Genomic DNA, 21,471 nt, shown 5'->3' with positions numbered 1-21,471 from the left:
TTCCATCTAAACATGGTTTAATATTCGATCTGCTCCGTATCTGCTCGTGAAAGCATCATCTTCCTCTACAAAACCTAACTTGCCTTTGATCCTCAATCCGTCATAGGTATCAGTCAAATCAGAATGAGCACCCCGAAGAACAATCTGATGCTTCGTTCCTACGCCAACGAATATGGTCCTTACCAAAATTTATGTCTTTAAAGGTCGAGTACAATGCTGACTCGTTCTCGTTCGGCCGTCGAAGTTCCCTGTCCGCTTTGACCGATCCATGTATTCAATGGTTGGGTCTCGCTCTTCGAGAACGTATGGTGCTTCGTGATGGGAGACAATTTGCATTCCTCCTTCTGTTTGCTGCTGTGCGACCTTCGGGCTGCAGTTGTCGGGATCCCTGTGCCTTGTCTCCCGAAATTTCTTACGCTGCTATCGCAGACGCTTCATGCAGGAAAGGTCATGTACCTTGTGATGAAGAGCCAGCAAATTGTACATTCATGTCGCTTGAGTAGATTCGATGCAGCTTTATCCAATCGAGTCGGTATCTCAGTAAATCGACACAACGAGCGTCGAGTGTGTCTCTATTCACCGCGGCTTCCATTCTCTGCATATTTTGATATTCTCTGGGTCAATGCAGGTCTTGCTCGTCTCTCATGTCTAGTGATGGACATCTCGACCCATCAGGCATCATCTAACGATAACTCAACAGCGCAATTAACGTCACAGGCGTCACTCATGGCGAACCCGAAGATTGTCCAGGAAAGTGATTACGTGCAATTCAAACGCTTCCTCGACCATGATGTCTTCATGGACCGATGGACCGCGAGCGAACAAGATCGTTACGTATCAGGGCCATTGTTTCAATGGGACTGGGGTGAGCCAGGAGATCATCGCGATCGGTGAGTCCGTGACAAGAATCTTGCTGAATCAATCCATCGCTGACGTCCTCGCAGGTTCTGGGCGACGCGGATGCAGCTAACGTGGCAAGCGAATGCGGACGCGAAGTGTCCTCCATTGCCGCCTCCTGTGGGTTCCAATTGTGATGACATTTGGGCAAGACTGCATGTCTCAGCCCGTGCAAACGACGAGCGTGCTCGCTATGCGATCAATCGTATCACTGCTGCAAGCAGCTCGATCGCTGCCAAAGGCGAATTCGAGGGTATGACCCGAGGCAGCTATATCCTGAGTCAAGCCTCACAACTAGGACGAGCGCATTTCCGTCACACTGCTTCAGCTCCTTCTTACCATCATTTCGGATCAACGCAACGGTCTGTCTTCCAGAAATTTGCCGAAATGCAAATATATGCGCAGTATGTTTTTGCCTTACGTCGAATCGATCCCGTCACCAATGCTATCGCCGCCAAGAAGGAGAAGCAGATGGGAGGTGCTTCCACCGAGCAGTCCAAACTGTGGCAAAAGGGCGAATGCGCATATAATCGCGCCATTTATGGCGAGCAGATGGGATGGATAACAATTGCGCCCTCACCAACTCCGTGGGCGGTACTCCCAGGGCTTCCTCGGAGGGGCTCTCGTACGTCGCCATTTTCCACTGCGTCTCTGTTGCTTCCGATACCTGGTCTCGTGCCCGGATTTATACCACCACCAGGCTGGCGCCTCTCCTACGAGCAATTCTCCGGTCTGCAGGCTCACGGTACGATAGCCAGCGACGAAGTCTGGAGCGGAATGATGCCATTGCCCGCCATGCTGAACCCTGCTCTTAGTGGCATAGGCTTTGCGCAAGTGCCTGTGGGAGATCTGATCAGCGGGCATGCCACGATGTTCGGCAATGAACGCCTAAGTTTCTTGCATGTGCCGGCAGACGGAGAGCAATCGACACAATCAGATGCACAGGAATTGCACAACGGCAGCTTCCGAGCAGTCAATCGTACGAACGGACGCATGAAACAGTCGGTGTTGTCTGCTTCCGAGATTAATAGTAGGAGTCGAGTATCTCGTAGGAAGACCGAAGTCGCGAAGAGCAGTGGCTCTGGAGAGAGCAGCTAGTGGCTAATGGATCATCCATGCAAGGGGCGGAGAATGCGATGACGATTGCGTGGAGGACAAGGCAATTTGGTGTAATATTTGAAGGAATTGGTTTCAGCAACCGTGATCTAGCAACACCACATTGTACGAAGTAATGAGATGATACCTTTAGCGCCCGTGTTCTCTCGTCCAGCTACGACAATTATTCGAATGAAAAAGCGGCCGGGATCAGCATAACAAAGCTGTTGAGCTTGCTTTCCGGCTCATAATTTACTAGTATCATGCACAAGTGATTCAAAGTTCTCATTCCATACATATCGTAACCTCATTCCTATCCTAAACGCATCATATAAGCAAGGTGTATATGGCGCACCTAAACGACGTTTCCACCCATTTATCTCCCATCATGATCATCAATACTCAAGTCATACACCATTTGATATCCAAGCGAAGTCCACAATCGCTTACAACAGCAGAGCACCGGCAACGACTCCCAGAACTCCAGCAGCGCTGCCCATCACACCAGCATAGTTAGTCGGCTTAGCAGCCGCGCCGGAGGAGATGTCAGTGGCTGCTTGCGCGACGCGGATACCGTAAGTCGAAAGAGTCTCAACCACGCCATTGGTGTTGGTAGAAGTATAGACGCCGGTGGAAGTGGTCGAGGCGGTGCAAGAGGTCCAGGAAGTCCACGGGGCCGCAGTCGACCAGGAAGACTCGGTCCAACCTGAGAGTATTGATGTCAGCATGATACGAGGACGAGGCATAGATACGGCGAAGAATGCTGCAAATCCTGAAAGCAGGGAACGAAACGAGGAAAGACCGAGACTTACCAGGCCATGTGCTAGGAGGGCAAGCGCCGGTTCCCCACCAGCTCGTCCATGCGCCAGTAGTCCAGTCGCCGTTGCTGTTCCACGGGCCCTGACCCCAGCCATTGGCGCCGCCGAAGGGACCGTGGCCGCCAGCACCGCCGTGCCAGCCGCCAGGGCCGCCGTGGACAGCAGGGTCGGTAATACCAGGGCCCCAGGCGCCGGTACCAGTAGCGGTCCACAAGCTCGACCAGCTAGATGCGTAGGAGGACAGACCAGTGGGCAATGGGTGGGCGGAAGTTACTGAGGCCCATTGACTGCTGGCGGTGGGCCATGCGGTCAGGCTTGCGGCGGAGGTCCAGGATTGAAATTCGGAGTAGGCCGACGAGTCTGCTGTTGGCCAAGGTCCGGCGGGAGCATTGGCAGGGCGCTGTGGAGAAGCGGCAGCCAAAGTGGCGATGGCAAGAGAGGCGATAATAGAGGTCTTCATCTTGTTGGTTGAGGACGTGCGAAGTTGAGTGTTTGATGATGATCTTGTTTAGTGTGTTTGATGGTTGCTGAGTGTGGTGGAGATGAGGATGAAGAGAAACTTTAGATCGAGCTACGGATCGCCCTACATATATATGTTCAAGGTTACAGCAAATGCTCTCCCCAGCGACGAATATCAAGATGGCGCGGATGGAGGTCAGACGAGAATGCGCTTCCTTCTTGCGATGCTGATCATCAGCATAGTCTGGGAATTACCTGATGCCCGCGCCATGGTTATGACGAGGGTTGTGGCAAGGCTGGCACAACGGTCAGTCACTCGGTGATGCTCCGGGACCTGATATCGCACGCAGTCATCACCATGCACCGCATCGTACTGCGAGAGAGAGGAAGAACGCGCGGCGCCGCTTGCTCCTGTCGTTACACCGAATCCGGATCAATGCTGGGTCGCCATCATTCTTGACAATGAACAAGGCTGGGCCCAATCTTTCGGAGCCGACGTTTAGCATTCCCGACAGCTCGTCCGGCGGATCGATGTCAGGAACTCTAGGAACCAACCCCTCGACTTTCCGGCACTGGACAGTAGCGTATAGTGATCATCACCTAAGGGGCCAAGAATCCATGGTTCGAACACATGTAGGCTCTGGCAACCGTGAAACGGCTACACACCTGCTGATCATTCGAAGATGTGATGATGATGTAAGGTAAAGGATGTCGTGTCTTTTGTGTGCTAAATTTAAGCCTTTTGTTGGGCGATCGCTGGGGATCGTTGAAGGCGGAGTTCGGCTCCCCGCTGGTTGCGCTTGTTTGCCCCTGTGGGCTGCACCGAAAGGGGCGGGATTTTGCCCTTGAATGCAACGGCTGTCTCCCGAGACTCCCGCCACATCTCCATATCAACCTGGCATCACTTTCCGATTGCACAACAGTAACAACATGGCTATCCCGCCGTTGCTTACATCTCGGTCAGCTCTCGGTCAGCAGACCTGGAGAACGTTCGCAACGTCTTTGTGGCAGCACACGTGATGCGATGAGATCGGCTCTTCGGTGAGATTGCAATTCAGAAGTATCGACCTTGCGTCATGCCTAGAGGCTGAAGTTGAGATGAATTCTTTGTCTTTGCCAGCACATTACCATTATGCAAGGTCTTGTCGCGTCTGAGACAAGTCCTGTATGTTGCGTGTGCATGCTGCACATGCTGGCCTCTATACCATTGTTGTGCAGCTTTCCTGCCAAGCATGGCTGACGACAATCACGACGCGCAAGCGGTTCCATTGTACACATGGTCAAGTAGACAGAGACATGCATCGGAATGAGCCTTTATAGCATTTGCAAATGCTCGGAGTGTGCTACTGCGAGTGTTGTGCAGCAGTGAACGCATGCCCCCGCCGAAGCTCCTGGCTCTGGTACGATCTCGTAAAATCGACATCTGGACCCCAGTGTTCGAATCGATGGCCGTTGACAAGAATGCGCCACATATGAGCACGCATATGCGAGACTCTTGCAAGGTCTCATTCCCTTGCCTGCAATGATCGCTTGGGCTACAAAGGCCGGAATCGCGACACGTCATCGACGCTACAAGTAAAGTAGTCGCTCGTCAGGTGTCCTCAACTCGATATCTCTACGTTGTTGATTTGCCTCATATTATCCGGATCACACTGGCGGCCTTAAGCGGTGATAATTTCAGCGATCGGTGTCGAGTAGAGTATTCTGACAGGCCGCGAAGCAAGATAACAGCACCGATACATTTTGTTTTCATTGAATTTCCATTCGAATGGAAACGTGATGGACGTGAGATTCTTACGGAGGGCTTCATTCCATGGATCTGTGCTACAGCCTGAGTTCCATGGGTAACATCCTTCATGACAACTTGCTAGAGTCTTCCACTCCACTCGATCACCTTTTCTAACCAACGTCCACAGGCACACACAGATATCGCCAGCACTATTCCTCAATCGCGATGGCGCTCTCTGCGCTTCGACTCGGCGTAGAATTTGCTTCGAATGGATTGTTCGGCGACAAGACCCTCAGCATTTGGCTGTGAAAAGTGTCTGGTCTCTATGTGGTGTTCCTCGAGAAGTTGCACTCCACGGCTCGGCATACGAACATGGGTGGATGATGTAACACGAGTCCGCTGCTGCGAATCGACTTGTCCTTGGGACGCGTACTCTCGATAAGGTTCGTCCATGTATCGCGAATCGCGTCGTGGCACCGCAAGACCTCTTTGCGAAGACGAGTATCCTGTATAGACAGATGTCGCATCGGAATATACCGAAGAAGCACGAAGGTGTCGCGAACGATCAGACTCGGAGGCCGATTCAGGCTCTCGCCGCTATCAGAGCATCAGTATTGGGTCACGGAGTAGCGCGCGAGCATTGCGCAAAGCTTCATGGATTCGACGATGACCATAGCACTTACATGTTGCATCGCGCGACGTCGGAGCATTTCCTTCCCACCGTCGTCCCATCCTCGTACGCGTTCACTGTTCGTGCTCCGACCATCGTCATGCGCGTCGTTGTACGGTCGAGGGGGAGGATAAGAAGGGAAGTCTCCATGCCTCACAACTTGGCGATCATTGTTGCTGTAATTTGGAGGAGGAATCTGATACTTCACGAGCTCCCGACTGGACGTCTCTTGTTGATGGGAACCGCCTCTCGAATCTTGCCTGCTTCCATGAGCTCTGTTATGGCGGCTTGAGCCATGATGAGAACTTGTGCGTCGATCAGACATCTTTACTGAACCTGACTCTGACTGTTCGGGTGTGAAAGGAGGACTGAACTCCTCCCAGTTGGAGCATCAAGCCGATATTTATGCAACGCGAAGTCGAAGTCACTCGGTACGCCATCTGTCAACAAACAAGTCGATCGTTCTTTCGCCTCATTACTCCATTCGTGCTGCTGCAGGCATACGAAACTTTCACCTGGCCTATCAGAGCAGCATGAACCCATGTCCGTGATAGTCTGGAGATGCGCACAGTCCTCGAAAGGGATGATTATTTGCTCAATAGCCAGAGCAGCAGCTGTTGTTTGGTTCGCAAGGCATCGAGTTGAGGTGTCGAACCCTTTGCCGAACGACCACAAGCTGACGCGGCCTGAATCATTCTTGTCGCAGCAGTCATCGCTGAGCGTTGATACCTGATGTGGCGCTCTTTAGCTTCCTGTATATGCATAGTTCTCATCACATGCATGTCTCAGGATGCTTGATGAGAGACGCTTTCAGGCGCCGGCGCCTAAAATCGATCGTCAATCGACTGTATCTTAAGAACACACTCGAGCAGGCAGGGAGCAGCGCATGATAGAAAACATTTCTTCAAGACGATGCTGTCTGATCTCGAAATGAGTACGGCTTGAGTATTGACTTTAAAAACCCGTCAATGACACGCAGAGTCTCCCGGGTCATGCAAGAATCACTAGCTCTCAAAACGCACCGCTGCTCTCAGCCGGTCGCAAGACGTTCTTCTATGAGACAACACCATCGGGCACACCCTGAATGTGGTACATCCATGTTTGCGCCGATGTCCCGCTTGCTTGACCAGGTCCCTCTGCGCAAAATTTTGTCATTCGAAAAGCATCCTGGGCGAAAGTATTTTCAATCGGCTGTTGACACAATGGGAGCACATCTCCTCTGTATAGGCAGTCTGTCGCACCGTCATGAGCGCGTCTAGAAAGGGATTATGGGTTGGACACTCGCAACTCGTACAACAGAGTTGCAACATTCAATATATTCCATCATCCCTCGTGCAATTCTTGGCGCTTCTGCGGACCTGCATGTCCTCGTCAAGTCCCTGGCACGATGGTATGCAAAATGGAGTGTGAATCGAGTTTCTGTAATACACCTGCTGATTCGCCCACTTTCGTGGGAGTCACGTTGGACAGACAAGTTGGCATGCTTGCATCTTCTGGATGAGTCATTGAGTGAGCAAAGCGACTTGCATTGTGAGGAGGGAACAGAACAAACAGTTTTCCAGCACTATGCTGTGCGGATTCGTGGTCTACAGAGCTTCTTCACAATGCGATTGGAGCTGAAGCTTCAAAGCACTATGTTTGTGTAACCTCAGGTTATGCGTTGGGATCTTTGTGCATCCTCTATGATAATTATTGGCTTGCATCCGCACGATAGTGTATACCTTGCTTCGCGACGTTGGCACTCCTTTCATCACACCGGCATTCTTCTTCTGCGTCAACATTGAAGCCATTACACCAATTTGGGGCCCATGTTTGCTGCAATTCCACAACCCGCAGAAGCATATTGAAACAATATGCGAGGCAGACATGTGCGCAATCCTGTTCATTTCACGCGTTCCACCGTGTAGTACTTGTGCAATTCAGAGGATCAACGCAAGCCTTGCCAGCAAGCACACATCACGACGACTTGTCCACATGATAACAACGTCGGCGGCAGCAAGCTTTGGCAGACCAGACACATCTTAGAAAGAAGAAAGACTTGGTTCCGTTTCGGCATAGTCCGCACGTGTATCAATACTAGCTCGACGAGGAAGGTTGTTCAACGACAGCTCATCACCAGCCACCATCCAAGTGCAACATTCGGACCGCGCCATGGTCCAAGTTTCCAATTTTTCTTTGTGTACAACGAACACACACATCCCCAGTCGTACCCGCAGTGGAGATTCACACAATGTGCAATGTGATGCGCAACAATTCACGGTCGCGAAATTGCGACCGTGTTCACCCTCGTGGGTTTCGGGATCGATTGGTGATACCGCATCTATAGATGCCCGATGCCCGATGCCCAAACGGCCTTCTTACAAATTCCGCTGATTATTTTCATCGATTCCTGAATTACAATGATCATGTCGTGGTTCTCAACAATCATGTCGATCACAGACCCCATGGAACTCCTTCCGCTAGACTTGGATGATCTCCAAGAAAGAGCACAACAAATCATCAGAAAATTTACTGCGGCCGAAGATCGACCGGTGACGGTGTGGCTAAGCGAAGATGAAAACTACAGTACATCGAAAGTCGTCACGTCTAGCTTGCTCAGCTCGCAGGAGAAAGATGTATCAGAACGAAACACCTCGGCATCACAGCTACCAACAAAGTCGATCGTCGGTCGGCCTGGACTTCGAGATGGCATCATTTGGGAGAACCAATCGTACGGGAAGGAGCACGCATGCATCTTCAGCGTGATTTGCGACTCATCTCGAGATTTATACTCAATACAAACTCACAACCACGACTTCGATGACCTACCAGCTTACCATCTCAAGCCATCGCTTAGTACACGCTCACCGAAAGGAAATGATGTGATACAGGCGAATGGTCTCCTGCTTCCAGACAGAGCTGGAAGCAAGAGCGTTGAGCAATCACCAAGTGCAATTCGTAGAACAAGTCATGCGCTCGGCCGCTCCAAATCTTTGAAGTTGCGGACAGGCAACTCAGCCTCCAAGGCCCAACCGGACGATTTGAGCGATGAGCGACAATCATCGCCACTAGTGGTTCTATCACAGCAAGGTGTGCATCCAGCTTTCCGAGTGAAGCCTGACGATCGTGTGCGAATCGAAAATCGCGGCGGCGACATGTTCCTTGTCCATGAGCGTAATGGGTCAGTGCCGCGTCGGAGCAATTCTCGTAGTTCAACACGTAGAGAGCAGCAGCCGCAACTGTCTCTCGATACCAAAGCACCAGCAGCCGAAGAGAAGGACACGCTGAGCCCGATTCTAGGCTGTAAGATTCCCGGTATCGACATGTTCGGCCCGGTGCTGGGCGCTCCAGAGGATGGGGTCTCGTCCGCACCACACCACCACATTCCACTTCGGGTTGAAAAGACACAACGATCCGAAAGGTCGGACACTCCAAGTCCGGCCAGGCGACCCTCAATCCTATTTCCAACGGCGTCCACAGATGCTCTCGAGAATTCGTCTCACTACACGTACGGGAAGCCATCGAAACCCAGCAGCAACACCATGTTCGAAAGTCCTCGCACTGCTCCTCAACCAGCGAAGCTTACATTGTTCGACCAAGACTCGCGCGCCACGCCATCTCTCTCGCCAGTGCAACGGCGGGACTCGCATCAAGGCACACACTACATCGCATCATCTCCGCAATGTTACGAAGACTCCGCATCCGAAGTCGAACCGTCCTACACGCCACCAAAATCAATCCGGTCCCCGCCACCGGCCCGGAGACCCCGCTCATCCAGCTCCACCGGTCGCTACGAGGCACTGTCAACCATCATCGAAAGTCGCTATGAACATTCCAGCGCCTTTCAGGTCCCGTCTGGAGCAGAGAGCTTGCAGCAGCGCCCGGCGCTGGTCAAGTCATATACCTTACCGCTCGCTCGCGCAGTCTCACGCCCAGATGGGAGCGGTGTCGTCGTGGAAAGTCCGACTGGAGAACGGGGATTTGGTGATCGGAGGCGGAGGTCGTTGTTACAAGGCTCATCGAGAAGGGGTGGGGTCGTTTTTGATGGTGGTTATGAGTCGTTTCTTTAGCGGGAAGGTTTTGTTTTCAGCCGGGGCTGTATTGGGGTTTCTGTCTATGCATCTCCCCGTCCCCCTCTCTTTCTCTATCCTCAAGATGTCCTTTTCCTGCAAGGGATTATGGACGTCGTGTGTTTGCTAAATGATTTTCTCAACTCTTCATTCAGCAGTGCACATTCCTGGAGTATCTAATGATGAAGCTTTTACACTCTCGCGGGATAGAATGTGCGCAATCTGTCGTGACGGCCTTTGCGAAGTGTGAGTGAGGTGCCTAAGTGATCAGGCGGCTTAGGGTTTTGTTGGAAGAGATAACTCAAACCCTAAATTTGCATCTGTCGGCGAAAAAGAGATGCGCTCGATTTTCCTGGAATCATACAGAATGAGAGGCATCATGACGAATTCTGAAATTCCGACAGGTTGTTGAGTTCGAAATTGTACAATACCCAAAAGAAAGAGCTTGGCGTATGAATGTTGGGTGTTTCGTGGCACGCGCATTCCTGCACTTAAGGCCTAGGCCTCGTTCGTCTGACCCAAGGGCTGTGAACATATTGCATTCAATTTTCTGAATGCAAACATCAATCCTTTGTCTCGACAAGATGCAGCTCCTCTCTTGCCGACTCTGGAACATTTACAATTATCTACATGGGTATACCGGAAACGACCAAATCGACCATGGCATTCCGAAGGCCAGAAAACTAGACGAGCGAGTTACTCATCGGAGTGGCAGCTATCAGAGTTTGGTCATCGGAGTGCCCAGTCCGATTGACGAATCTCCAGCGCCACCTGGGCATGCTGGAGAACTTCTCTGAGGAACAACAAGTGAGACCTTGTACTGTCCAAATCAGCAATGTCTTGATATTCTTCGCGGAGGGGAGGAAAAGTATATGGGAAGCTAGAAAAACGTGCCTTTTTCCATTTTCCATATCTGGGTTAGTGCCGCCGTTCCTTCGCACGCCATGCTTTTCTCGCTCGGCGGATCTGCATGCGTTGTCGCTCGTGCTGGCTTGGTGATGAATGTCCATGACACTTTCATCGTCTTTTCGAAGGAATGGTTGGAATTGTTCCATTCCGTTTGTCGTCCCATCTCATCGCGCGGAGAGAGAATGTGTTAATGCTACACAGGTTGATAATGGCATGCGAGACCGCGGACAGAATGCAGAGATGCCTGCACAGGCGCCGAGCGGAGGATTTTGGTGGCGGCGGTGTGGCTGCTCGACCGCTTTCCATCCCGTTTCTTTCACGCTCGTGTCAATGGCTGACACGAGTCTCTTCCCGCTTCCGTTGTTCCTGACCAGAGCTTTGAAACTTCCAAGTGAAGCAGCTTGAATTCATATACCTGTCTCGCCTTGGTGCGGTTGTATGGAAGGAAATTGTAACCTTGCATTGTCGGAGTGAATTCAGCCTTGCGCACCTGTCCTGACGTGGCGGTTCCAGCGTCAATCCTTGCGTGGTCGAGAACTCCTCGTGAGAAGAAGACAAGAGCGCCGTGAGTGCTGCGCTGTATTGGCTTACCAACTCCACGACTCAATCTCTCCTTGCCCAAGACCCATTCATCAGCATCACCGCCGAATGCAATCATGACTTCGAACAAATCAACGCCCGTGAGCACTCAGCACGACATCACTGCCGATCACCTCGAGGCTGACACGAGCGTCCTCGCTGCCGGATCGCAACCTTCCATCAGCATCGCCGAAGAAGCTCGTCTTCGCCGTAAGATCGATTGACATATTGTCCCATCTGTAGCGCTTCTCTACCTCTTCTGCTTCATCGACCGCGCCAACATCGGCAATGCCAAAATCGCCCACCTTGACACTGACCTCCATCTCCGAGGCTACGACTACAATGCCATCCTCTCCGTATTCTTCATCTCTTACATCCTGTTCGAAATCCCATCCAACCTCGTGTGCAAAATTACGGGTCCGAAAATCTGGCTGCCGATTCTGACGCTGGGGTTTGGAGTGTGTACGATCACCATGGCCTTTGTCACGACCCGGGACCAGATCATGGGTGTGCGGTTCTTGTTGGGTGTGTTCGAAGCAGGCATGCTCCCTGGAGTGGCATACTACCTGAGTCGTTGGTATCGGCGACATGAACTTTCCTTTCGCCTTGCCCTTTATATTGTCGCATCTCCTCTTGCGGGCGCCACGGGCGGTCTACTTGCTTCGGCGATTTTCACCATCGATCGGATCGGCACTGTAACGAGTTGGCGAATGCTGTTTCTTGTCGAAGGCATCATCACCTGCGGTCTTGCGTTGATTGGATTCTTTACCATCACGGATAATCCGGAGAGCGCGAGTTGGCTCTCGCCGGCTGAAAAGGCACTCGCACGCGAACGAGTACTGTCGGAGAGAATTGGAAGCTCTGACGTCTTGGAGAAACTTCACTTGAAGAAAGTCTGGCGAGGGATGATGAATCCCGTCGTACTCCTCACGGGTTTTATCTTCTCACTTGACAATGTGACAGTATGTTTAACCTTCGCGAGAACCTGCACACCGAAAGTCAAGATTGCTGATAGTGAATTCCCAACAGGTCGCCGGTCTCGCCTTCTTTCTCCCAACCATCGTCTCCACAATCTACCCTCAAGCCACCGTAATCGAAAAGCAACTCTACACCGTCCCGCCTTACATTGCCGGTGCAATCTTCACCGTCCTGATCCCCTATCTCAGCACTCGCTTCAACACCCGCGTTCCCATAATGATCAGCTCCGCACCCTTCATGATGTTCGGCTACATCCTATTTCTCGCCTCGACTAATCCCCAAGTCCGCTACGCCGCAACCTTCTTCGTCACATCCAGCGCCTTCGCCTTCGGCGCGCTCTGTCCCGCGCATGCAGCCGCCAACGTCGATTCAGATTCAGCTCGTGCAAGCGCAATCGGGCTAGTGGTCATGTTGGGGTCCTGTGGTGCACTCATCAGCACTTGGAGTTTCCTCCCCTGGGACGCTCCGAACTATTTCATCGGCAATGGTCTGAACCTCGCGACGACCACGGCGATTTTCATATCGGGTGTTTGTATGTTGCTGTGGATGAGGTCCGACAATCGCAGGAGGGATCGCGTCGAAGCTGAGGAGATGATGAAGCTATCTGATGAGGAGAAACTTTCGCTGGAATGCCTGGAATGGCGGCATCCGCAATGGAGGTGGAGAATATGATTTGATTTACGGCGTTTACGAAATGTGACGAACGTGCTGATAACGAAATGACGGCCACGCTTACGCTTTTCGTTCCTCCCATCCTTGGTTAGGAGAAGTCACGGCGGATGTAAAGTTATGCAATTTGTGTACGCTCATCTACTTCAAGGCCCAACAGAAGCTAGAATCTCTTCAAATGTTGAAACGCGAAAATGACAATCCTCGATTCTGCGAAAGCGACGACCGGCCATCGTTTAAGACGCCGGCGGTTCGTTCGCATCTGACATGCTGGCGCTTCGACGTCGTAACGCTGACAATGTGCAAATTATGGCAGCGACGGCTCTCCGCCTTCCTAATAATAATCCATGCAATCTGCTGGCATAATTTCATGGTTCTTTCGGGAAATGTCTGCATCAGGCAGGTGGTTCGCATTTGAAAAAGGCAGTGAAATTACCAAGTAGTGGCGCGGTGAGTCGACTTTGTGCTACATCAAACAGCCCTGGTCATGTCTCTACTTTCTTCGCCTTCTCACGGACAACGCATAATCAGTTTATTCCGACGGTCATGTCAGATGATATATATAACATGACATGTCGACATTATTCAAGAACACGCGACGTCCATCCGTCGCCCAATCTAAGCGTGCCAGCTCACAGCTCCACAGGGGCGGCCTCCTAAACCTTTCGACATCATCTCCGCCGTGCCTGGGATATGGGCCGTCATTATCAGGTACCGGAAATGGGTGTTGGCATGTATACGCGAGGATGTGGTGTCCCGAGCGACGGTACCCGAAGGCGACGTACCCAAGCAATTCTCACACAAGGAAATCTTTACTCAGGGGTTCGAACACTGGCTGGACATGACGTCCCAGCCGTGGCCTCGCGAGGAGCCGAGAAATAATATTCTGAATATTTCCTTTTTGGATATCGGCCGATATGGAATGTTCGGAAAGGTCTACCACTTTCCATCGGCATATTGACGAGGCGGATATATTAATGATCTCGTTCCTCTGAGAGTCCTGCTGTTATGCTCTGACTTCTCCAAGAACATTCTCTCTTCATTGTAAGATACTGCTCTGTGACGAATCTCTTATCTACAGGACAAGATCTTCCCTAGAAGATCATCCTCCTTATTCGAAGACTCTTCGCTCTACCAAGCACACCTGTCTCGGTGAAAGGATTGCCAACCTATACAACAAGAGCCATGTACGAAGTACGATTCGTCGGCATCAGGCAATACCTGGATCGCCTTCCACCGCCCGAGAATCGCGATTATAAATCTCTCAAACTTGCCCTTACCATGGACTATATCGGAGCAAATCTCCAGCTGGTAAGGGAGAATAAGAAACGAGACGACTACTTCGCGCCGGAGACTGTCTTAAGAATGCGCAACTTGATGCATATTAAAGACAGCTCTGCTTCGCAGTATCCCTCCAAGGAGTCATTGGCATTGATTTACGACATGCTGAAACCTGACCACATTACTCCGCCCCCCAAGAAGCCTGATCAGCAGCTTCCGCCTGTCGAAGCCGTCCCCATTTCAACCGTGATGCTAGGCAAGAGGAAACGAGCAGGATCAGATGCGGACTACACTCCCGAAGACAAGCGCGCTCGAACCATCACATCTCTGACCGAACCTCGAGTCCTGGACAAGGTTATCTCCTCATTATGCTCCCAAGACGACGTAACCTCAACCGTAAATATCTCAAGACTCCCTGGTCAAATGGCCTCACAAGTCCCCCGACCAGCTACAGATCTCGGCGCGGCCCTCCGCAGAATCTGGCAGGACCGCCCCATCGTACCTCTCGCACCTCTCGACATCCCGAACTATGTGCTCTCAACGATCCTCCCAGAGGAATCTGTGGATGAAGACGTAAAGCCCCCACGGGGCTCACATGAAGATGCCGAGCTTGATGACGAAGGGTCGTCCGAGCAGGAGCTCACTATCAGCGAGGAGTACTGGTTGTCTCCGGAAGAAGATGTCAAGGTGCCGCCATCATCGCCTTCTGCAATTAGCGATGATGCTGATAATTGCCTGTCATACCCGGAGATGGAAAGTCGTGCAGCGGCAGAAGTTGAAGTGCATTTCATCGCGTACCCAGATGATGCAGAAGTTTGGTTCACGCCTGAAATGTGCTTCGACTCGTGATTTTGAAGTCTTCCAAGAGCTCCCGACCAGGTCCTCTTATAACACTTCCGGGAAGGAAGGAAGGGCAGGGGCTTAGTGTTTCCCTTGCCCTGAGGCCCGCTCGTGACAAAGGCGACCGAAGTCCACTTCATTACACGATCGTCGGCAGCGCCAGGATTCTACATCGTAACGATATTTCGCCAGTGCTTATCGCGGGCCTCGTCTCGAGGCACTTCTGCGGAAGGGTCAGCCCATTCCCCAGCCCCGCAACTCTGGCTCGCAACAGGCAGCCGAACTTCCTCCAACCTGTCAGGATCATCCCCAAGGCTGAACATTGGAGAGATCTTGGCGAAGCGCCTTCTCTGTCTCGCAGCAAGTGGACCGAGATTCTTTCACTTGCAAGGATTATCGCAAGGGCTGATCGTCCTCTAAAGCTTTGCGAAGAGTGTTTCTATAGCACGGCATCACAGAAGCGTAAAGTTTGGAATCATTATTCCTGATCTGGAGAGGAATTCAATACAGAAGCGTCGTATCCTAACAACTCCCGATGAGGTTCTATTGGGCAGATGATCTACAGCATGTTTCGCAGTCGCGAAGATGAATTCAAAGTCAGACCGCGGATGATGTTTGAGCGCATGATGCACAGGGGCAAATTTAACGGGGCTTTAAAAATCCAAAGCTGGGAGCCGTCTGATCGATCCACGTGGTTGAGAGTGCACACACATTCACGGCGTCGAGCAACCGCGGCGGAGTACGCGTGCCATGTGCCTGGTGTTGTGCCGTGGTTGTGGATCTGTTGCAGTGTGGAAAAGGGAGTTTGAGCTTGTCTGATGGGAGAGCTGGTTTGAAGCCATTCTTCAGGTCAGAGGAATAGCAAGGCGTGATTGTGCAATGAAATCAAGAATAGTTAAATAAACCTTAGAGATATTTATGATAAATTATAAAACCCACAAGTCGCAAGAAAACTCATAGTGAAGAGATTAGTGTTGTAATATCTGGTGTATACGCCCGTCCATAGAAGGTCTAGTAAAGACTCTACCTCCCATTAAACGTCCACAGATCGACCTGGCAACATCTTAGCATCCTCAGTGCAATCCTCGCCATCCTCATCCTCGCCAATAGCGAAATAGGACTGCGTGTCCTTCAACCTTCGATTCTCCCGGTACTGGAGATATTGGAGAACAACTCCCAGAATCGCAACAAACGAGGCCAACACCACAGCAAAAACACCAGCCACCCTGCGATATGGACTATCATGATGATTCTTATCTCCACTGTGCATCAACTCCGCCGCATCATGAATGGTTCCCCCGATGTCCTTCATCGGTAGAGCGATATCCATGTCTTCGAGGTATGGCCCGAACGGGTCGTTATGGAGTGGCCAGTAGACTTCATGGCGGCCATCGGCGGGTTGCCCGTGGAAGGTCAAGCGCCATTGGATTAGTTCCATAGAGTGTGTGATGCTGGCGCCTGAGCGGCGTGATACCTCCAGGCGCCATTTTCCAATGGGATTATCGCCCCAATGTGCGACACTCATGAAGGTCATGTCGAGGGTTTCGTCAGAAGCTTGGTTGGTTGCATTCCGAGCGTATGGTGTAAAGTGACTGATCATTCCTGAGGGGCTTTCTAGTTGGAGGAGGAGCTCCTCATGTTGATGCGCGGCGGCTTTGAATCGTAACGACAGTACGACATGCTCGATGACATTGACATCATAGAAGGTGGTGTCGATCTGAATGAGCTCATGTTCCGAGACGACGACGTTGCCGCCATGCGGGATCTCCAGACCAACATGCAGCCATGGAGTATGCTGGGAGGCCAGAATACCGACCGTCTTCCATCGTCTTGCGGCGTTGATGAAGGCGGGTACGTCGAGCTTGCCGTATCCAGCACGATGGCTGAAATGTTTGCCCATCTCTTTGTTGGTCTGCCAATCGCGGATGTTGGGGTCATCTAACTTTGTCGACGCGACCACCGTGAGCCATTGGATGTCGCGTGCACCTAGCTTTGGGTTGACCTCGAGAGCGAGCGCGTATACACCAGCAATCAGGGAGCTCGGTGTAGATGGTCGGAGGTTACAGTCGTGGCTATCCCCAGCGGTAGCATGTGCACCGAAGCCGTAGCTGACGATCATCCTCGCGGCATCGATATTCTCAATGACTGGGCTGTCATGCTGGTTGATACCGCCCACGCTGACAGCATGTATGCTGTCGTGAAAGCCGCCGTGGGCATTGTTGTCAGCGTTGAATACGTATATGCTTCCAAGTCCGGATCTGCCTCTTTGGGCACCGTTCGCAAGGGCACGACGGACATATACTCCGAGACCAGTCTCGGGTTGATATTCCGGATCAGGCAGAATCCAAGAACAAGCGTAGATATGATTCAGGTCCATCTCATGATTCAAGGCTTGAGCAAGCTCAAGGTCGGGAGCGATGTGCGTATGGGACTTCCCATGCATTTTGGTTGAGATGACCTTCAGACCCGTTACCTTGCTTCCATAAGCCAAACCCACGGGGCAACCGCCGCTGCCATCACCGGAGATCTCGAGCGCGCTCCATGTTCCGCCATAAGCACCAGCATCAGGCATCGGGTCTGGACCTGCTGTAACAAAGTTCTTGCTTCCGTAAGGTTCGTATGAGGAGCGAAGACCCGGATAAAGCATGTCGATGCCGTCGCCCACGATGCAGACAGTACTCTTCCGTCCGGTAATGCCTTGTTCCCAGACGCTTTTGAGGTTCATCGCGTGCTCCTGTGCGGAATGCCTGATTGTCTTGGCATCAAAGCTGGGTATATCTCTTCGCGAGATTGTAGAAGTTGCTGTAGTCCGAAAACTGCTTGTAATAAGCAGCATGATGACTGCAGAGGCCATCATATTGCTGGCCAGATGTGCTTTCTTTGACTAATTGGAAGTCGTTGCGTCTTGCTGCACGATTGCTGTGAGAGGATTGATACCCTGTTAATGTCGAAGAGACTAAGATGCTCTCTCAATGGAAGACAGGCTATTGAAGATCAGAAGATTGCAAAGGCTTCTGACGTGAATAGAATGCGCTCATGGTGGATCGCGGCCGGTCACTGATCGGTCACCGCGGGCTGATCTCCAATGGGAGCACCTTGGCTTCACCGGTGGCAGAAAGATGGTGCGACATAACTCTGCCAGAGCCTCGGCGCCACGTAGATTGTGATTTTTTTACCAGGCAAACACCAAAGGACGCATGAACGAGCCAGGAATCATGATCACAGCAATCTGGTCGTGCGTCTCTAACGAAATCCTGCGACTTGAAGATCGCCCTTAAATCGCCCACGACGCCCATAACACAGCCGGCCACCATCCTGGCTTAGGACCACGTTTTCGTGCATAATCTTGAGGAATTTTCGTGATTGCTTGATATTTGGCGCAAAATGCTTCCAGGGACACCGAACGCAAGAAGCATTCAGCTTGCAGCGATCGGTCAAATTGGACGGGGCACCCCGAAGACTAGCACGATGCTGAATTTATGAGATGACGCCGGCAATCCCATCTATCGGAGAGTGTGCTGAAGGTCATATTCCGTATCAATTAAAGCATCAAGATCTCTCACACATCCGCGCCAGCGCCTTTTGTCGCCGACATTCCTTAAGCGGCCCGAGATATAGAAGCCTCGGAATTGAGAGTTCCAACAACACAAAATCAAATTCCACCAATGCGAATACCGATTTGACGTCAATCGGGCAAAGGTCTAAGGACGCCGAACCTACTCGGCGATAATATATTCAAGAGATATGCTCCTCAGGTGGGCATTAAACGGCGCCATTAAATGTCGTGGAAACCATCTATTCCGCTCACTTGATTGATCTCATCAAATGCGTTCGAGACCGAGTCTCGCGCTCGCGCTGGTATCCGCAATCCTCAAAGCAACTGTTAACGCTCACGGCTGGCTATCGCAAATCACCATCGAAGGACAGACCTTTCCGGGCTGCGAGCCGGTGAGTAAATTTCTTTGCAAACAGGCACCGATCGAAGCGCTGACACCCACGCGGTCGTGGTCAATTGCCGACAACGGAGAAGAGCTGCTAGATCGTACAGCAAGCTGGTGTGCATATAACCAGCACAATGACTTCCTCGATTCAAGCGCCGCACAAAATCGTGCCATGATCTGCCACAATGGAGCATCCCCTGGCGCAAAGATCCTCGACATCAAAGCTGGAGCCGAGATAACCTTTGGCTGGTTGGACAGATTCTTTCACCATCCAGGTCCGATTGTCACATACATGGCCAGATGTCCAGGCAGCTGTGCTGATGTCAGCGCCCATGAGCTCAAGTTCTTCAAGATCCAAGAACATGCATTGATCCCGAGAAATGCTGTCACAATTCCGCTTGGTCCATGGGCCACCGAGAAGTTGACCGAGCAAAGTGGCCGCTGGGCCCTGACTATTCCTAGTAATATCGCGCCGGGCGAGTACGTCATTAGACATGAAGTCATCGCGCTGCACCATGCTTTTGTGGAAGGTGACGCACAGCATTATCCAATGGTGAGACTGAGAGGGCCGAGAGCTACAACGCTACGTATCGCAAATGCTGAACGTAGCCACAGTGTGTGAATCTCCGCGTCTCAAGCACGGAATCTGTCGATCCCTGCGCCAAGGGTGCTGATTGTAGACGCGGGACGGAGCTGTATCGATCGAACGATCCTGGAATCTACCTCGACATTTTCGATCCACAAATCACGGACTATGTAATCCCGGGACCACCCATCTGGCCAGGGTTAGATGTCCCCGTCGTTTCCAGCAATCTCGCACCTGTTCAAGTTGCTATCGCATCGGACATCGCTGATCCTTATGCTTCTTGTGGTGGACATGGCTGGGTCGGTCCGACTAGATGTGCCTCTGGGTACACGTGCCAGTTCGTCAGCATTTACTACTCGCAGTGCTTTCCTAGTTAGAGTACATGAGCTTTTATTTCGGGGCAGCATTATACGAGCATTGGTCAAGCAGGAAGGGGCATTGCCTCATCATGTGTCATCATTCGCTAGTGAGTAACAAGGCTTTACACAATTTTGAGAAGGGAACGTTTGGCCTACGCTTATCTGTAGCTGCGGAAACTTGAGTTGAATTACCAGTCTGTTTATTCATTTCATCTTTGGACCTTTGAATATATGACGCTGAGATGAATGCCAATTTACTACGCATGTAGTCATTGTGACCACGATTACTACTCTGGTAACACATAGAAGTCGGGTCAGCTGAGAGATTCAATTCGAATATGGGGCGGACACGAGAACAACAATTCCAAGAAGAGTCGGAGCTTGTCACTTACCCAACCCAATTGAAATTGCTCCAGCTAACTGGCCGCGTCGTCGGTAGACATGCAAGGACGACAAGTATGGTCACCCAGATGCAGCTTGTTACATTGATCAGGTAGCCATAGCGCCCCAGATTGAACGGGCGAGGGGAAAGCTTATCTCGCCCGCGCCAGGCGAGGATTCCCTGTGGTATCACATAGGAAGCCATCATGAAGACAATGTTGGCGCCCACCATGGACGCGAAGGCATCTGGCGAGCCCAAGAACATGATACCATAGATCTGCAATGGTGGAAGAGTTCGGTCAGCATTTTATAGAATTAGGTCATCGTCTTGTTTTCCTTTGTTTGAAATGTTGGATCGGGTACATACCGTAGTCACGATCGCAGAAAGCAAGATGGAGTTCACTGGTACCTGCCAATACGGATCGACGTGTTGCCACCAGCCCGATAGTGGATAGCAGTCATCACGTGCATCTGCCCAAAGCTGGCGGCTAGAGCCTGTAATGTTTGCCACCGCACATCCAAACAGACATATTGCAAACATGGACAGAAGGGTGAGAGTAACGAATTTCGATCCAGTGGCCTGAATGCAAATCTCGATAAGAGCGAAGCCGCTGGGCGGATGCACCACTGTCTCGATATCTTGAATCACAAACATGCATGCGGCGCCGAAGGGCCAAGCTTTTGCGGATTATGTTAGCTCTTTGATCTTCCCATGCAAGCAAAGTACTCACCCGTGGCTAGGCCGATCAAAACTGGATAGATCTAGATTCCAATGTCAATACAAGAGCCTTCCCGAGCGAGAAGTTCCGTCCCCTTACTATGACCTTCGGGGCGTTGATGCTGGGCGAGGGCACCTCCTCAGCGAGGTGAGCTCCGGCGTCGGTGCCCATGAACCCGTACGTTTTGTTGAGTAGACATAACGCCATCAACATGTACCCATCGTACAGAGGTGGCCACAAGCAAGTCCGGCTTGCTTGACTTGCTTGACTTGATCCAAATGCGGTTAGTCACCAAGTCAAGTCGGCCAGGTTTTTATGAGTAATCAAGTCAAGCCGTAGATTGAGACTTGCTTGACTTGCTTGACATAGGTCTTGGCATAGATCTAGATTGTACATGTCGCGTACACTATGGCGAGAGTCACTCATCCGTATAGATTAGGGTCTCAGCGTGACCCTCCAGCTGCAACCCAAACCCTTATTTTCCCCTGCGGATACTGCCGGCGTCCAGACAG

The 21,471-nt window shown here is 51.6% G+C and overlaps 10 protein-coding genes across 10 annotated transcripts in view; 6 read left to right on the top strand and 4 right to left on the bottom strand.

Annotated features, from left to right (window-relative positions):
- The first annotated feature begins 1,261 nt into the window (after nucleotides 1-1,261).
- K489DRAFT_379145 (uncharacterized protein) lies at nucleotides 1,262-2,151 on the top strand. Its single transcript, XM_033604580.1, has one exon. The coding sequence runs from the start codon at nucleotides 1,285-1,287 to the stop codon at nucleotides 1,993-1,995; it is 711 nt and encodes a 236-aa protein (XP_033461744.1). The 5' UTR covers nucleotides 1,262-1,284; the 3' UTR covers nucleotides 1,996-2,151.
- A 287-nt stretch (nucleotides 2,152-2,438) lies between these two features.
- Nucleotides 2,439-3,270, bottom strand: K489DRAFT_409060 (uncharacterized protein; the record flags this gene model as incomplete). The annotated part of the gene is made up of 2 exons (XM_033607540.1): nucleotides 2,439-2,698; nucleotides 2,805-3,270. 2 exons carry the CDS (start codon nucleotides 3,268-3,270, stop codon nucleotides 2,439-2,441), a joined length of 726 nt encoding a protein of 241 aa, XP_033461743.1.
- Nucleotides 3,271-5,023: 1,753 nt separating this feature from the next.
- Nucleotides 5,024-6,124, bottom strand: K489DRAFT_188109 (uncharacterized protein). Its single transcript, XM_033599500.1, has 2 exons — nucleotides 5,682-6,124; nucleotides 5,024-5,595 (listed from the first exon to the last, which is right to left on the bottom strand). Exons 1-2 carry the CDS (start codon nucleotides 5,991-5,993, stop codon nucleotides 5,215-5,217), a joined length of 693 nt encoding a protein of 230 aa, XP_033461742.1. The 5' UTR covers nucleotides 5,994-6,124; the 3' UTR covers nucleotides 5,024-5,214.
- Nucleotides 6,125-7,967: 1,843 nt separating this feature from the next.
- K489DRAFT_188090 (uncharacterized protein) lies at nucleotides 7,968-10,133 on the top strand. The gene has a single exon (XM_033599499.1). It carries the CDS (start codon nucleotides 8,068-8,070, stop codon nucleotides 9,715-9,717), a length of 1,650 nt encoding a protein of 549 aa, XP_033461741.1. The 5' UTR covers nucleotides 7,968-8,067; the 3' UTR covers nucleotides 9,718-10,133.
- Nucleotides 10,134-11,282: 1,149 nt separating this feature from the next.
- On the top strand, nucleotides 11,283-13,203 carry K489DRAFT_400533 (putative pantothenate transporter; the record flags this gene model as incomplete). The annotated part of the gene is made up of 3 exons (XM_033606995.1): nucleotides 11,283-11,415; nucleotides 11,449-12,167; nucleotides 12,235-13,203. The coding sequence occupies 3 exons, from the start codon at nucleotides 11,283-11,285 to the stop codon at nucleotides 12,853-12,855; spliced, it is 1,473 nt and encodes a 490-aa protein (XP_033461740.1). The 3' UTR covers nucleotides 12,856-13,203.
- An 834-nt stretch (nucleotides 13,204-14,037) lies between these two features.
- On the top strand, nucleotides 14,038-14,982 carry K489DRAFT_369550 (uncharacterized protein; the record flags this gene model as incomplete). The annotated part of the gene is made up of 1 exon (XM_033603045.1): nucleotides 14,038-14,982. The coding sequence occupies one exon, from the start codon at nucleotides 14,038-14,040 to the stop codon at nucleotides 14,980-14,982; it is 945 nt and encodes a 314-aa protein (XP_033461739.1).
- A 421-nt stretch (nucleotides 14,983-15,403) lies between these two features.
- On the top strand, nucleotides 15,404-15,894 carry K489DRAFT_188144 (uncharacterized protein). The gene has a single exon (XM_033599501.1). It carries the CDS (start codon nucleotides 15,528-15,530, stop codon nucleotides 15,780-15,782), a length of 255 nt encoding a protein of 84 aa, XP_033461738.1. The 5' UTR covers nucleotides 15,404-15,527; the 3' UTR covers nucleotides 15,783-15,894.
- Nucleotides 15,895-17,128: 1,234 nt separating this feature from the next.
- On the bottom strand, nucleotides 17,129-17,620 carry K489DRAFT_316577 (uncharacterized protein; the record flags this gene model as incomplete). The annotated part of the gene is made up of 1 exon (XM_033601175.1): nucleotides 17,129-17,620. A coding segment is annotated over one exon (492 nt), but the record flags the coding sequence as incomplete, so codon positions are not given.
- Nucleotides 17,621-18,596: 976 nt separating this feature from the next.
- On the top strand, nucleotides 18,597-19,700 carry K489DRAFT_336414 (lytic polysaccharide monooxygenase; the record flags this gene model as incomplete). The annotated part of the gene is made up of 3 exons (XM_033602206.1): nucleotides 18,597-18,921; nucleotides 18,976-19,467; nucleotides 19,530-19,700. Coding segments are annotated over exons 1-3 (786 nt in total), but the record flags the coding sequence as incomplete, so codon positions are not given.
- Nucleotides 19,701-20,247: 547 nt separating this feature from the next.
- The window catches only part of K489DRAFT_317217 (uncharacterized protein), a gene marked incomplete at both ends in the record, with an annotated part of 4,823 nt that continues 3,599 nt past the window's right edge, over nucleotides 20,248-21,471 (bottom strand). Inside the window, 4 exons of the mRNA XM_033601220.1 lie at nucleotides 20,248-20,517; nucleotides 20,608-20,918; nucleotides 20,972-21,002; nucleotides 21,059-21,213. Coding sequence (XP_033461735.1) covers nucleotides 20,248-20,517; nucleotides 20,608-20,918; nucleotides 20,972-21,002; nucleotides 21,059-21,213 — 767 coding nt within the window. The remainder of the gene's footprint in view (nucleotides 20,518-20,607; nucleotides 20,919-20,971; nucleotides 21,003-21,058; nucleotides 21,214-21,471) is intronic.

The sequence above is a fragment of the Dissoconium aciculare genome, assembly GCF_010015565.1.
Source record: "Dissoconium aciculare CBS 342.82 unplaced genomic scaffold K489scaffold_4, whole genome shotgun sequence".
Classification (NCBI taxonomy): domain Eukaryota; kingdom Fungi; phylum Ascomycota; class Dothideomycetes; order Mycosphaerellales; family Dissoconiaceae; genus Dissoconium; species Dissoconium aciculare.
This window is presented reverse-complemented; position numbering and strand designations above follow the sequence as displayed.